Consider the following 13,735-nt stretch of genomic DNA (forward strand, 5'->3'; position numbering starts at 1 on the left):
CGAGAGACCAATGGAGAGATGAAAATGAAGAACATTAGCCCCTCCGCCTTACCTCACTTCCATGGACTGACTACTGAAGATCCTGATACCTTCCTGTTTGAGTTTGCTGTCCTTTGTAGAACCTATGACTATACTGAAGATGAGCAAAAGCTGAAACTCTTCCCTTCAACTCTTAAGGATGCAGCATTACGCTGGTTCATGGGCTTACCTGGGAATAGTATCACCACTTGGGCTCAGATGCAGCAAGCTTTCAATACCAAGTACAGGGATTATTGTAGGTCTAAGGAAACCAAGGGAGAAATCTTTCGAATGACCATGGGAAATGATGAGTCCTTAGAGGATTATGAGGAGAGGTTCCAACTAAGCTATAAGCGGGCCAGGTGCACACTTGACCCTGAATCCCTCAAGTTGGTCCTGCTCCGAGGAGTCCCTGAAGACCTCTTAGATACCCTTCACATGTTAGCTGGGGGGGACATTTACCAACTGCCTTATGAGGACATCAAGACTGTGTTTAGAAACCACTCCAGGGCAGCTCGGAAACGAGGTAGGGGAAACCTCCTCTCAACTAGTGTCCCTTTCTCCAAACATGAGCTTGAAAATCAATTAGAAAATCTCAAGAGTGAGGTGAGACAGACCATTGCCATGCAGCTGGACACATTCAGAATCCAGCAGAAGAAAGAAGAAGCTGAGAGAGCCTTGGCTGTCTTCTGCCCTAGGTGCACAAGGAGACACCCTAAGAACGAATGCCCATTGCATTCGGTTGAAGTATGTTTCGTTTGTGAGGAGGACCATCCCACAAATCAGTGTCCAACCTTACCTGGGTTTAAAGCCATGTACCAAGGGACAGAAGCTCCCACTGAACCTCTCTATTACCTCAACCAAAGGAGGCCACAAGGATCTAGACCTTATCAGCAGGGAATGCAAGGGGCACCTCAAGCTTATTACAGCCCCAACCAATCGACTCCTATGCCTTCCTGGGGTCCTCCTGCTCATCCTTCCTGGTCCATGCCTCCTCCATGGTCTTATCCACCTCAGTACCCTACTCAACCTACTTCTCATTCATATCATGCCCAGCCACAGCCTCAGTGGAATGCACCTCGGTTGGGGTGGAGGCCCAAGTACAACACTCCTCCCGCCATTTTGCCTCCACCACCGGTTCAACCTCAGCCATTACCTCCTGCTCCTCCAAGGCAACCTCAAATTCCTGCTCAACCGAACCCGAACCCCAACAATAGACAGGCCCAGCAGGTATACACTGGGGAAACCTCATGCCCTACCTATGCTGTGGAGATCCAGGAGATCAACCTTCGATCTGGAAAGACTCTACCAGATCGCCAACCTCCTCCCCCAGAGGATGAGGAAGATAAACAGGAAAGTGAACCAAAGGCTATTCCACCCTTTCCTAAGAGACTAACAGCCACCACACAACCCAACCCAGAGGAGGATGAGCTTATGGGTGAGCTCAAGCAGTTGTGTGTAAAAATACCACTTCTCCAAGCCATCAAGGATGTGCCAATATACAACAAATTGGTTAAGGAAAAGTGTTTCAAACACCCAGGCAGGCGGAAGAAAGATGCTTCAACCATCAATGTCATAGGACAACTATCTGACCTTATGTTAGGACAAGTCATCTGCCCAAAGTACCTAGATCCTGGAAGTCCTGTAGTAGATGTCCACATCAATGGCACCATCATACCTCACACCTTGATTGATCTGGGGGCTGCCATTAATGTGATGACCAGGGACACCATGCTCAAACTCAATCTTCAGGGTTCCTTGAGGAAGACCTCGACAGTACTGCAATTAGCAGATCGCTCCACTGTGACTCCCGAAGGGATTGTGGAGGATGTCTTGGTCTCTATCGACTCTTGGGACTATCCTGCAGATTTCTTGGTTCTGCAACCCAAGGCAAAGCTTACTGGATATCCTCTCATTTTGGGAAGGCCTTGGTTAGCCACTGCAGATGCTTACATAAGTTGTCGTGCAGGAAATATGACCATCAAAAATGGTCCTATGTCCAAACAGCTAGTCCTATACCCTCCTGCCCAACCCTCCTTAGAGCATGACTTACCACTCTGGTTAGAAGAAGGAGAGGAAGACGAGGTGTACTCAGCACCTCTGTGCACCTTAGAGACCACTAGAAGAGACCCCCCAACTGAGGATGACTTGATTGAGACCTTGATCCGGAATCCACCTTCCAGTACACTATCCTTAGAGAAATTGGTGGAGGATGCCCAAGCTAGCACTTTAGTGGATCGTTGTACAACCAACCCTGTCACTCCCAGAGTCAATAATGTGGAGTTCGGCCCTGAGAGAACGTTGAAGATCAGCTCCTCCCTATCTCCTTCCCAGGAAAAGGAGCTGTGTAGCCTGTTGGCCAGTCACCTAGATGCTTTTGCTTGGAGCTATAAGGAGATGAAAGGAGTCCATCCTTCGGTTTGTACCCATCACATATACATCAAAGAGGATTGTAAGCCGGTTAGGCAACCCCAGAGGAGAATGAATCCAGCCCTTAAGGACATTGTCAAGGAAGAATTGCAAAAACTGTTGGATGCCGGATTCATCTACCCCATCTCAGATAGTGAATGGGTGTCCCCTCTGGTGTTGGTTCCCAAGAAAAATGGGAAATGGAGAATCTGTGTGGACTACTGGGAATTGAACAAAGCTACCAAGAAAGACCATTTCCCTCTACCTTTCATAGATCAAGTGTTGGATGGACTGGCAGGAAAGAAGTTCTTCTCTTTCCTGGATGGGTTTAGCGGGTACAACCAAATCCAAATCAGCCCAGAAGACCAAGATAAGACCACCTTCACTTGTCCTTGGGGCACCTTTGCCTACCGAGTCCTTCCCTTTGGGCTATGCAATGCTCCTGCTACCTTCCAGAGAGTTGTTTTGAGCATCTTCTCGGAGCTGGTCCATGATGTAGTGGAAATCTATATGGATGACTTTACTCCTTATGGGGCCAACTTCCAGGAAGCATTGTCCAATCTAGGAAAAGTCCTAACCAAATGCATTGAGATGAACTTGTCCCTTAGTCCTGAAAAATGTGAATTCCTAATGACTGAAGGGACCGTGCTAGGCCATACCATTTCTTGCCAAGGGTTGCAGGTGGATCCTAACAAAATTGCTCTCATCAAGAAGGTTCCACCCCCTCAAAAGGTAAGGGTTGTTCGGAGTTTCTTGGGATTAGGAGGATACTACTGGAGATTCATTAAAGATTTCAGCAAGCTAGCCTCGCCATTGTTTGGCCTGTTGGCAAAAGATGTGGAGTTTAAATGGACTGACGATTGTCAGAGGGCTTTAAATGAATTGAAGGACAAGTTGGTGTCAGCCCCAATCCTGAGAGGTCCAAACTGGGCCCTACCTTTCCACATCCACACTGATGCCTCGAACAAAGCCATAGGTGCAGCTTTAGGACAGGTTGAGCAAAAACTTCCATATGCCATTTACTTTGTTAGCAAAAACTTGTCCAAAGCTGAGCTGAATTACACTGTAACCGAGAAAGAATTCTTGGCTGTGGTCCATGCACTGAACAAGTTCCGACATTATATTACTGGCTATCAAACCTTTGTACATACAGACCATGTTGCAATTAGATATTTAATGAATAAACCAGATGTGAATGCTCGTATTATTAGATGGTTACTTTTATTGCAGCAGTTTGATTTGACCATTGTTGACAAACCAGGTAGAGAAAATGTTGTTGCTGACTTTTTATCTAGATTGGATTTGTCTGCAGATGAGGATGGAACGGTGGATGACCAGATGCCCGATGAACATCTGTTTGCTATTTCAGTACTCTCTCCATGGTTTGCTGATATAGCAAACTACCTTGTTTCAGCACAGTTCCCTCCGCACCTATCTTCCAGAGAGAAGAGCAGAATCATCAGAAAAAGTGCCTCATTTACTTGGATCGGGGGCAATCTGTTCAAGCTTGGCCCCGATCAAATCTTAAGGCGTTGTGTAAGGGAGGAGGAAGTCTTTGATATCCTCCTCGCTTGTCATGATGGGCCTTGTGGAGGACATTTTGCAGCAAAGAGAACTGCCTTCAAGATCCTGCAGGCAGGCTACTATTGGCCCACACTTCATCAAGATGTCAGAAGATATGTCAGCCAGTGTGACCAATGCCAAAGAATGGGGAAACCGACCCAAAAGGATGAGATGCCTCTCCAACCTCAGGTGACTCTTGAGCCATTTGAGAAGTGGGGTATGGACTTTGTGGGCCCAATCAACCCTCCTTCGAGGCAAAGGTCTTACATCATTGTCTGTACTGACTACCTGACAAAGTGGGCAGAGACCAAAGCAATCAAAGCAGCAACAGAAGAAAAGGTGGCCGAGTTCCTAAGAGAAAACATCTTCTATAAGTTTGGCTATCCAAGAGAGCTGGTCACTGATCAAGGGAGCCAGTTCACCTCCAACCTGGTTGAAGATCTACTAGCTCATCACAAGATCAAGCATAGGACTTCCACCCCCTATCACCCTCAAGCAAATGGGCAGGTGGAAGTCACCAATAGAGCATTAGAAGGGATCTTGACTAAGGTGGTGAGCAACAGCAGAAAGGACTGGGCAGATCGCCTGGTTGAAGCCACATGGGCTTACAACACCACTTGGAAGACCACCACCGGCTTCACACCTTATGAGCTAGTCTATGGGAAGAAAGCTTTGCTGTCCATTGAGTTTGAATACAACACTTTGAGGATGGCAGCTCAACTGGACCTAGATCTCAGCCATGCACAACAAGAAAGGCTATTGCAGCTGAATGGCCTAGATGAGCACCGAATGCAGGCCCTCCTTCACTCAGAAGTGGTTCAACTTCAGAGAAAGGTGTGGCATGACCAACATCTCCATGACAAGCAATTTCAGCCGGGAGATTGGGCTTTGTTGTATGACTCCAGATACAAAGATTTCAAGGGGAAGCTGAGAACCAGATGGCTAGGGCCATATTCAGTGGAAAAATGTCATGACAATGGATCTGTGCTTATTAGGACCATTGATGAGGAAGCCATCCCCATGCTTGTCAATGGGCATCGATTGAAGATCTACAGGAAGCCTCCCTCAAGACAAGAGTTCATCAAAACTATGGAGAAGGCAGTGTTGGTCATAGAGAAGGGTTCTGCCTCTACTTTGTGCATACCCTGAAGAATCTAAAAAAAAAAAGAAAAAATAATAATAAAGATCCTTGGGTGAAAACCTTTCTGAGGTGCCCAAGGCAGGTGGTAGGGGTGAAAACCTCATTGAGGCGCCCCTATTGTCTTTTCAAAAAAAAAAAAAAAAAAACAGAGGTTGGAAAAAGATCCTTGAGTGAAAACCTCTTTGAGGCGCTCAAGGCAGATGGCAAGGGTGAAAACCTCAATGAGGCGCCCCTGTTATCTTTCAAAAAAAAAAAAAAGAGAAAAAAAACAAAAGAAAAACAAGGTCAGCAGATTCATTATGTAAAATTGCATGCAGGTGTTCTATGGAGGAGAGGAAGCCTCTCAACTCAAAGCCAAGGGTCCTCATCATGCAGCCAGGACACCTCACCAGCACCTCCTCCAAGAATCCTCATTTTCTCTAAGGTATGTGTAATTTTATTACAGCTTGAGTCTTCTACAGGAAGACGCAGATTTTCTACAGGAAAATGCAGAGTTTCTACAGGAAAATGCAGAGTTTCTACAGGAAGATGCAGATCTTCTACAGGAAGGTGCAGACTCTCTACAGGAATGCATCCTTTCTACAGGAAGTGCTGTATTTCTACAGGAAGCTTCCTGTAGAAGCTCAGAACGGGCCAGAATTCATTTCATGAGGCGATCTAACGGCTAAGGATCGGTTTGGACGCATGCATGCCACTGTTGTCAACCATGCACATTGTTGTTATCTTGCTCCACCATCCTTGTCGACATGCAACAAAGTACCTGCACCAGCAAAGCAGATCGATGAGTCTCGAGAAAAAAGCAACTTGTAAATGGAAAAAGCGCTAGAGATCTCACACCATATTCATCACAGTCAGCCCGAAGCTCCGAGAGCATGATCGTGAGGCCATCCATCGTCGTGCAGCATGCACCCAAGGAGGAAGAACTGTTCCAAGACATCCCGCGGGAGTCCTGTAACAGTTAAGCCTGCTGGAGTGGATACCATTCACCGCGCAGGCCATATGAAGTGAAACGTGGGCGCATGCAACTGAAGCATCCCATCCATCGACGGCAGCTCATGAACATGGACCTCCGGGCCTGTGTAAGTCCGCCAGCAGCAGGTAAATCGACTCATCAGCGTCCAAAGAGCCGAAACATTGTGTGCAGCCACGCAGGTAAGTGTCTCGACCCTTCCTTCCATCAGATTGCATGAATGTTACTTTGATTGATTGCTTAAGTGTAAAGGTGAATGGGTTGAGCGGCAGTATGGTCAGTTGGCCGGCCACGTCGGCCAGTTAATGGTCTAGTTGGATGTATGGGTGGCGGCCGTGACAAAAAGAATGGGCAGCACGCACGTGAGAGAAATCCCGTCGAGAAAACGAGTTCAACAGAAGAGGCGGCGGCAGATCCGCGGGAATTGATGCGGCAGCAAGTGAACGCACAGTTGAATGATGGGGTGACGTCACCCAACGGTCCGGCGGGGACAGCTCACCCCCGCGCCACGGATTCCGCCGAATTCAAAATCTAATCGGCTAGATTGCATTCATGCATTTATCACCCACCGGTTTGAACTCGAGCGGCTATCCTGATCCTTCTGCAGTGTGATACGCCGAGCCTTTGGCTATCAGAGCGATTGAGAAGCACGCCCAAGGCGCAGACCGACTGCAATCTCTCCCGAAAACCGTGCGCTGCATTCTACAGGAACGCTGTCATTCTACAGGAACGCTACATTCTACAGGAACGCTGTCATCCTACAGGAACGCAGTTTTCTACAGCAAAGCAGGTGCCTCACGTAAAAAGGTGGCCAATTAAAGAGGTAACCCTGAAATCTTCATGCAACTAGTTATTAAAGGTGGCAAGATTGTCGTCCACAGTCCGGTCATAGAAAAACAGTGAAATTGTTGTCTGCTGTGCCTATACTGTCATTCTACAGGATGTCGAGTAATTAAACTGTGTGAGTTCCTCAGGGATAAGTTTTGTGGGTTATGTGCATGACATTCTACGCTCTGTCTCAGTAAACCAAAATCCCATCCACAATCACCACCTCTGGTTAAGAAACTTGTTCTATCATGCCGGGTGGGTTTATAAGACGAGAACCCACTGATTCAACCAAATTAAGGGAAAACCACGAAGTGGTAGAGCTCTTCACACGGGTTCAATGGATATCTTTTTGTGACAAATTGCAGGGGTACGATGATGAAGTGGCAGAAGAATTTTTGCAGGCTCTAAAGCCGAAATCCAAGACACTGGCCACAGTGAATTTCAGAGGTCTAAGCCTCAAGCTCACCCCACAGTATATCAGTCGGATTACTGAACTTCCGATGGGTTTGCCATGGGATAAGGAAGAAAGAAAGTTGAGCCAGCAAGCCAAGAAAGAATTCTTTCCACCTGAGGAGGAATTCTCAGAGGACAAAAATGGGGTGCGAAGAACTAGCTTGCTGCCACCATGGAATGAAGTCAGCTTGCAAATCATGAAATATATAACTTGTGAAGGCCGTTTTAGCATCGTGTATGCATATCACTTTCGGTTGCTCACTGAATTGAGGCACCGGATTGATCTTCCTGTAGAACAAAAACTGAGCATTCCTTATTTCCTGTTGCAGTCTCTAATTGAGTGTGCCACAAAGCTAAAAGAGGGCATACCAGATCAGATAGCCCACCATGGGTTGATCAAGCTTCTTGTGGAGGATGCGCTGCATTCATATAAGGTTCCCCTCTCATGGGAATCATTCCGGAATTTGACAAGAGATGGAGACATTAAAATGTTGATTGAAGAAACGGGTTCCTCCAGCAGTGAGGAACAAGAAGCAGTGGCTGAGGGAAAGAGAGAAAAAGGCCAGAAGACCCCGACCACAGTGCAGAAGAAAGAACAAAAGAAGAAGCATGAGGAAAAGGATGACAAAGAAAAAGGTGGCACACCCATCTTGTCAGCAAGAGAAAAGAGGTTGAAGAGCAGAACGGACAAAGCTGAGGTGGTCCACATCAGCCCAAGTACCTCATCAGCACCTGCAACCAAAGAAAAAAGCAAAACCCATGCGGCTAAGCAAGAAAAGGTGGTGACACCCGTGTCTACAGGAAAGCAGAAACAGGCTTCTACAGGAAGCCCGAAATTGGCAAAAGGGGCTTCTACAGGAAGCCCGAAAATCATTGAGAAACAGGCTTCTACAGGAAGCCCGAGAGTGGCTAAAACCGGGTCTTCTACAGGAAGCCCAAAATTGGTAAAGAAAGGATCTTCTGCAGAAGGCCCGGAAGTGGGCAAAGCAGGGTCTTCTACAGGAAGCCCGAAATCTGAAAAGAAGGGGCCCTCTACAAGGAGCACTGAGAAAGCAAAACGCAAGGAAGAGAAGGCTGGGATTCCCGAAAAGGAGGCAGCAGCTGCGCTGTCCGCCCTCAGTACACCTCCAAAGCCGAAGGAGAAGAAAGAGAGGGAGATCCCTCTACCTTTTGAAGCCAGGAGAAGTAAGAGAATCAACACGGGCAAGCCACAGCCTCCACCCAGCAGCCAAACAATTTCAGGGGGTGTCCCTACTCCACCCAGTAAAAGATCCCCCTCTAAAACATCGGCCACCCCCGAGAAGGGAAGCCCAAAAATAACTTCCTGGACACGAAGGATAGGCCAATCGGCTTCCGAAGCCCGGCTCAAGGAAACGGAAAAGGGGGAGGAAGCGCCACCATCGTCACCGCCAGGGGCAGAAAAGGCGGGGCCACCAAGTACAGGAAAGGAGGAGCATGCTCCGGGCTCTAGTTCTCGGCCAAGGACGAGGAGCCGGAGCAAAGTTGCTCAAGGATGAGCAAATAGTTTAGCTGGGGGGTGATGATGAGCCCCAATTTTTGGTACACGTTGGGCTCATATTGGCCTACTTACCTTGCTCAACCATTCATATTTTACCACTTATGCATTCATTTCTTAGTATATTCGTGTTGTTTGTAGGAAGAAGGGCAGGCATTATATCTATGTGACTAATACATGATGATTTCAGGTTCTTGGCATTAAAGAGAGCAAAAGACCACGCAAAAGGAGACAAGGAGACAGCAAAGGTGACATTGCGGGTTCATAGGGAGGTTGTCCACAGTCTTGATGACCCTCCTCGTGATTTTCACCTTAACTCTGAGCCCTAACAGCTCTCCCCACCGAGCTTAAAGACAGCCAACACGTTCTACAGGATCAGCAGTTTTACAGCAGTTTGACTTTCAGTTGGACAGCCAAGCTCCACGAATGGAGGAAGCCAGCTTGATCTTCATTTTGTATAAATATGAAGGCCGTAGCCTTTGTTAGGAACTTTTTGAACTTTTGGACTGATATTGTAATTTTGGAGCATAGCTCGGTGTTTGTTTGTAAGCCAGTTTTGGCATGACATTAGACTTTTGATTATGAATAAAGGCAAGCAGATTTGGATCTAATTCTGAGCTTTTAAGGGAGCTATAGCTCTCAGGTTAGGGCCCAACCTGAGAGCAATAGATCTCCTCTTCTTGTAGTGTTATTTACCTTTCTTTCCAACACTTTGTTTACTTGTTTTGATATGCATTTCAAGAACACAGTTTGCTGATTTGATTTCTTTAATAGGATTGAGTAGGATTGGTTTATGATTAAATTACTTTCAGCTGTTTAGATTCGGATAGGAGGTTTGTAATCCACTGGAGCTCCAAGAAAAGGTTGTTAGAGATCACTGCCATCTCTGTTTAGGGATTGGGGTGCAGTCTATACCAACCACCAAAAAAATGCAGTCTTTTCTACTTTCATGCAAGCTGCAACACAGTCGGTTTAATCGTGGATCCTTCCATGCACTTTCGCTCTTGAGCCATACCTCGTCATTGCAATTCCATGCACGACTTTTCTTCATGATTTACATCATTGTTTATTGATTTAATAGCACAGGTAGCACTGGTTAATGAATTCTCGTTTTTGGTGCAAGACATAAGTCATTTGTTTTATTTACATTGCTCCATATCATTCTACTTCCTTCTTCTTCTTCTTCACCTCTCCTCAAGCCACCTACTCGACCTCTGTTCTGCTCGTTTACCTTCCAACTCATCCATTGCCACGTAGCTTCATCTTTTTGACCTTTCGTTGCTGCCATCCTTCTATCCACCAATCAACTCCGTGCACTCTCTCTCCATCTTATTCCTCTGCCCCTGAGCCATCACAAGTTCCATCTCCACCTTACCTATCCACCCAATCCATTCCATCACTTCACCATCACCCAAAACTTCCACTTACAGCACATCCTGTAGAAGTTAGCAGACTTCCTGTAGAATTCCTTAGTTTCCTGTAGGATCCCTTGCAGACATCCTGTAGAAGCCTGCAAACTTGGTTGCCGAGCATCTGAACGTTGTAGACTTCTGGGGACTGATGCTAGGGACCCTCTGGGACCTCTCCCAACCATCCTGACCTTTCCCAAGCTTTCTCTCCCTTCGCACCACCTCTGCACAGCCAAACCCTAATAAGAAACAAAGTCATAATCACTCCATCCACTTAAGCAAAAATATAAAAACAATGTTCTTTTTCATAGAAGTAGTTTGAGTTCATGCATTTCACATCGTTAGAGGTAATGGCATCCTTTTTAGACATTTTCACTTTCACTATTGCATCATAGAGGTCAAACTAGTCAAATTAGGGTTTACTAGGGTTTCCATGCTTTGGTTGGCTTTCAGTTCATTTTTGCAAAATAGATTAATTTCCTTGAGATAGCCTTCGTCCATCATTTAGAAAGCTTCTTCTGAGAGCATATAGAAGTTGGCTTGAGCCCTAGCAGACTTGTGCCAGCTGACCAAGTGACAGCTGCGACAAGAGCTAGTACTTGTGCATACAGCATCGTCGCTTCCAAGTTTGTACGAACTATCGGGTTGATAAAATTAGAGATAGGGAGCCCCAGGAGTTGTAGCATTATTGCTACAATACTGGAGCCCACCAGTTACCAAAATCTATCCAACGTCACATTGTGGCAAACATTCTCTTAATACAACAATAAATCTGACAATCATTGTCATAATGTTATATTACATTGCAAATTATTGAACATCACACTATTACATTCTAAAACTGGAGTTTAATATTAGGATTTTAAAACTGAGGTTTATAATATTAGGGATTTTTTGATATTGGGGTTATAATATTCAGGTTTAATATTGGGTTTATAATAACAATATTAGGGTTTATAATATTAATTTTAGGGTTTAATATTAATCATAGGGTTCCTAATATTATATTTGAGTTTAGTATTAATCCCTTGGGTTTATAATATTAATCTCTTGAGTTTATAGTATCAATAATGTCTTATGTTTATGATATTAATATTAGTGTTTATAATCATAGGTCTTATAATATTAATCCTAGGGTTTTTAATCCCTTTGACTTATTATATTAATCCTGGGGTTTAATATTAATCTTAGGGTTCAATATTAATCCCTTGGGTTTATAATATTAATAATCCCATGGTTCTATTAATCACTTGGTTTTATAATATAAATCACTTAGGATATAATATTAATTTCTTCAGTTATAGTATTTATCCCTTAGGTTTATAATAGGGCTTACTAATTCCTTGGGTTTATAATATTTATCCCTTGGATTTATAATATTTATTCCAAGGATTTTTAATATTAATCCCTTGCGTTTATAATAATAATAATCCCTTGGTTTTATTAATCTCTTGGGTTTATAATATTTATCGTCTGGGTTTATTAATTCCTTGTGTTTATAATATTAATCCCTTGGGTTTATAATATTAATAACCCCTTAGGTTTATTAATCCCAAGGGTTTATAATATTAATCCCTTGTGTTTATAATATTTATCGCTTGGGTTTTAATATTAATCTGTTGGGTTTATAATATTAATCCGTTGGGTTTATAATATTAATCCCAAGGGTTTATAATATTAATAATCCCTTGGGTTTATAGTCCTCTTGGGGTCGCTCAATTGGAAATGGCCATGGAAATGAAGTCTCATCGAACTAGAAGTCTTAGGTTCAAATCTTTTGGTATCCCCCCAATTAGGGTGAATAGTTGGACATGATGAAGATGTAGTCCTACCAAGCTTACAAAAAAAAATAATACCTTGGGTTTATTAATCCCTTGTGTTTGTAATATCAGTATTCCCTTGGGCTTATAACATTAATCTTAGGTTTTATAATATTTATATTAGGGTTTATTATATTGGTTTTATAATGTTCCAGTTTTATATTGGGGTTTAATACTGTGACATTGGAATGGTACAAAAAGCTATCCAATGTTGCGTTGTGACAAACATTGTCTTAATCTGACAATCATTGTCGCAATGTTACATTACATTGCAGTTTATTAAACATCACATTGTTACACATGAGGGTTTATAATATTGATTTTAGGGTTTGTAATCATAGGATTTATAATAGTAATCCCTTATATGTATAATAATACATTATGATTTATAATCTTAGGGTTTATAATATTAATCCTATGGTTTAATATTAATCCCTTTGGTCTAATATTAATCCTTTGGGTTTATAATATTTATAATCCCTAGGGTTTATAATATTAATAATCCCTAGGGCTTATAATATTAGTAATCTCTTTGCTTTATTAATCCCATGAGTTTGTAATATTAATCCCTAGGGTTTATAATATTAGTAATCTCTTGGCTTTATTAATCCCATGAGTTTGTAATATTAATCTTAGGGGTTTATAATATTAATCCATTGGATTTGTAATATCAATAATTCCTTGGGTTTATGGTGCGAAAACTTTTGGAGGAGGACGTTTTGAATTTCGCTTGGAATTAATTTTTTTTACTGAGAGAAACCATGCTCATGGCTGGACTGCGATTACCCTAGCCACGCTCTCCCTTCCCTTCGAGCGGTTCCTTGCCACAATGGATATTGGAGGTGGCTCTGAGGCACCTCCTTCCTCGCCTCCTGAAGTCGAAGCATTTAGGAAGTTAATAGCAGCAGCTGGAAAAAGAACGATCTTCGGATCACAGCAGAAGTTTGTGAAAAAATTGGATAATATCCCCATAGTGGAATTTCCAGTGGAAGAAACTTGCAAATCAGCATTGAACCTAGCCGAAAGGGGTCTTATTGGCCAGTTCACAGGGCTGTGCCCATCCTCGAAAGCAGTAGAAGAATGGGTAAAACGAAACTGGATCCCACTGGTCTCAGAAGGAATTAACAGTCACTTTATCGGCAAAGGGTTCTTCATCTTTGTGTTCGACAATGCGGAAGACAAAAGTCTGATCTTCAGGAACGGGCCATATTTTATGGGCCCCCAAGGGCTTTATTTGAATAAATGGTCACTAGATTTCGATCCGGCTCAGGATGTGCCCACAGCAGTTCCAGTGTGGGTGCGCCTTCCTCATCTCCCTCTTCATTGCTGGAACCAGAAATCACTGCAGTATATAGGCAATGCCCTAGGCAAATACATAGACTAAGCGGTGAGAAAAGACCAATACTCTTGTGCCTGAATCTATGTTGAAGTTGACTTGGAAGTCAGTTTACCTGAAGCCATCAAACTCTCGATTGCAGATTGGACCCAGATCCAAGAGCTTGACTACGAACAACTTCCCTTCAAATGCCAACACTATCATGAGTACGGGCATTTCGCAAGGTACTGCAAGAAGAAGAGCGAGGAGATAGTAGATAAAGACAAAGGAGA

At 43.9% G+C, this 13,735-nt stretch overlaps 1 protein-coding gene across 1 annotated transcript; it reads left to right on the top strand.

The window, feature by feature from the left end:
• The first annotated feature begins 12,956 nt into the window (after nt 1–12,956).
• On the top strand, nt 12,957–13,511 carry LOC149152052 (uncharacterized). Its single transcript, XM_089443354.1, has one exon. The coding sequence runs from the start codon at nt 12,957–12,959 to the stop codon at nt 13,509–13,511; it is 555 nt and encodes a 184-aa protein (XP_089299480.1).
• The last annotated feature ends 224 nt before the right edge of the window (nt 13,512–13,735 follow it).

This window comes from Pinus tabuliformis, chromosome 9 (assembly GCF_031772625.1).
Source record: "Pinus tabuliformis cultivar Carrire ecotype Pingquan chromosome 9, CPIR1, whole genome shotgun sequence".
Lineage (NCBI taxonomy): Eukaryota > Viridiplantae > Streptophyta > Pinopsida > Pinales > Pinaceae > Pinus > Pinus tabuliformis.

Coding starts and splice junctions, on each gene's coding strand:
- LOC149152052 (XM_089443354.1), top strand. CDS start 12,957: ATGGATATTGGAGGTGGCTCTGAGGCACCTCCTTCCTCGCCTCCTGAA.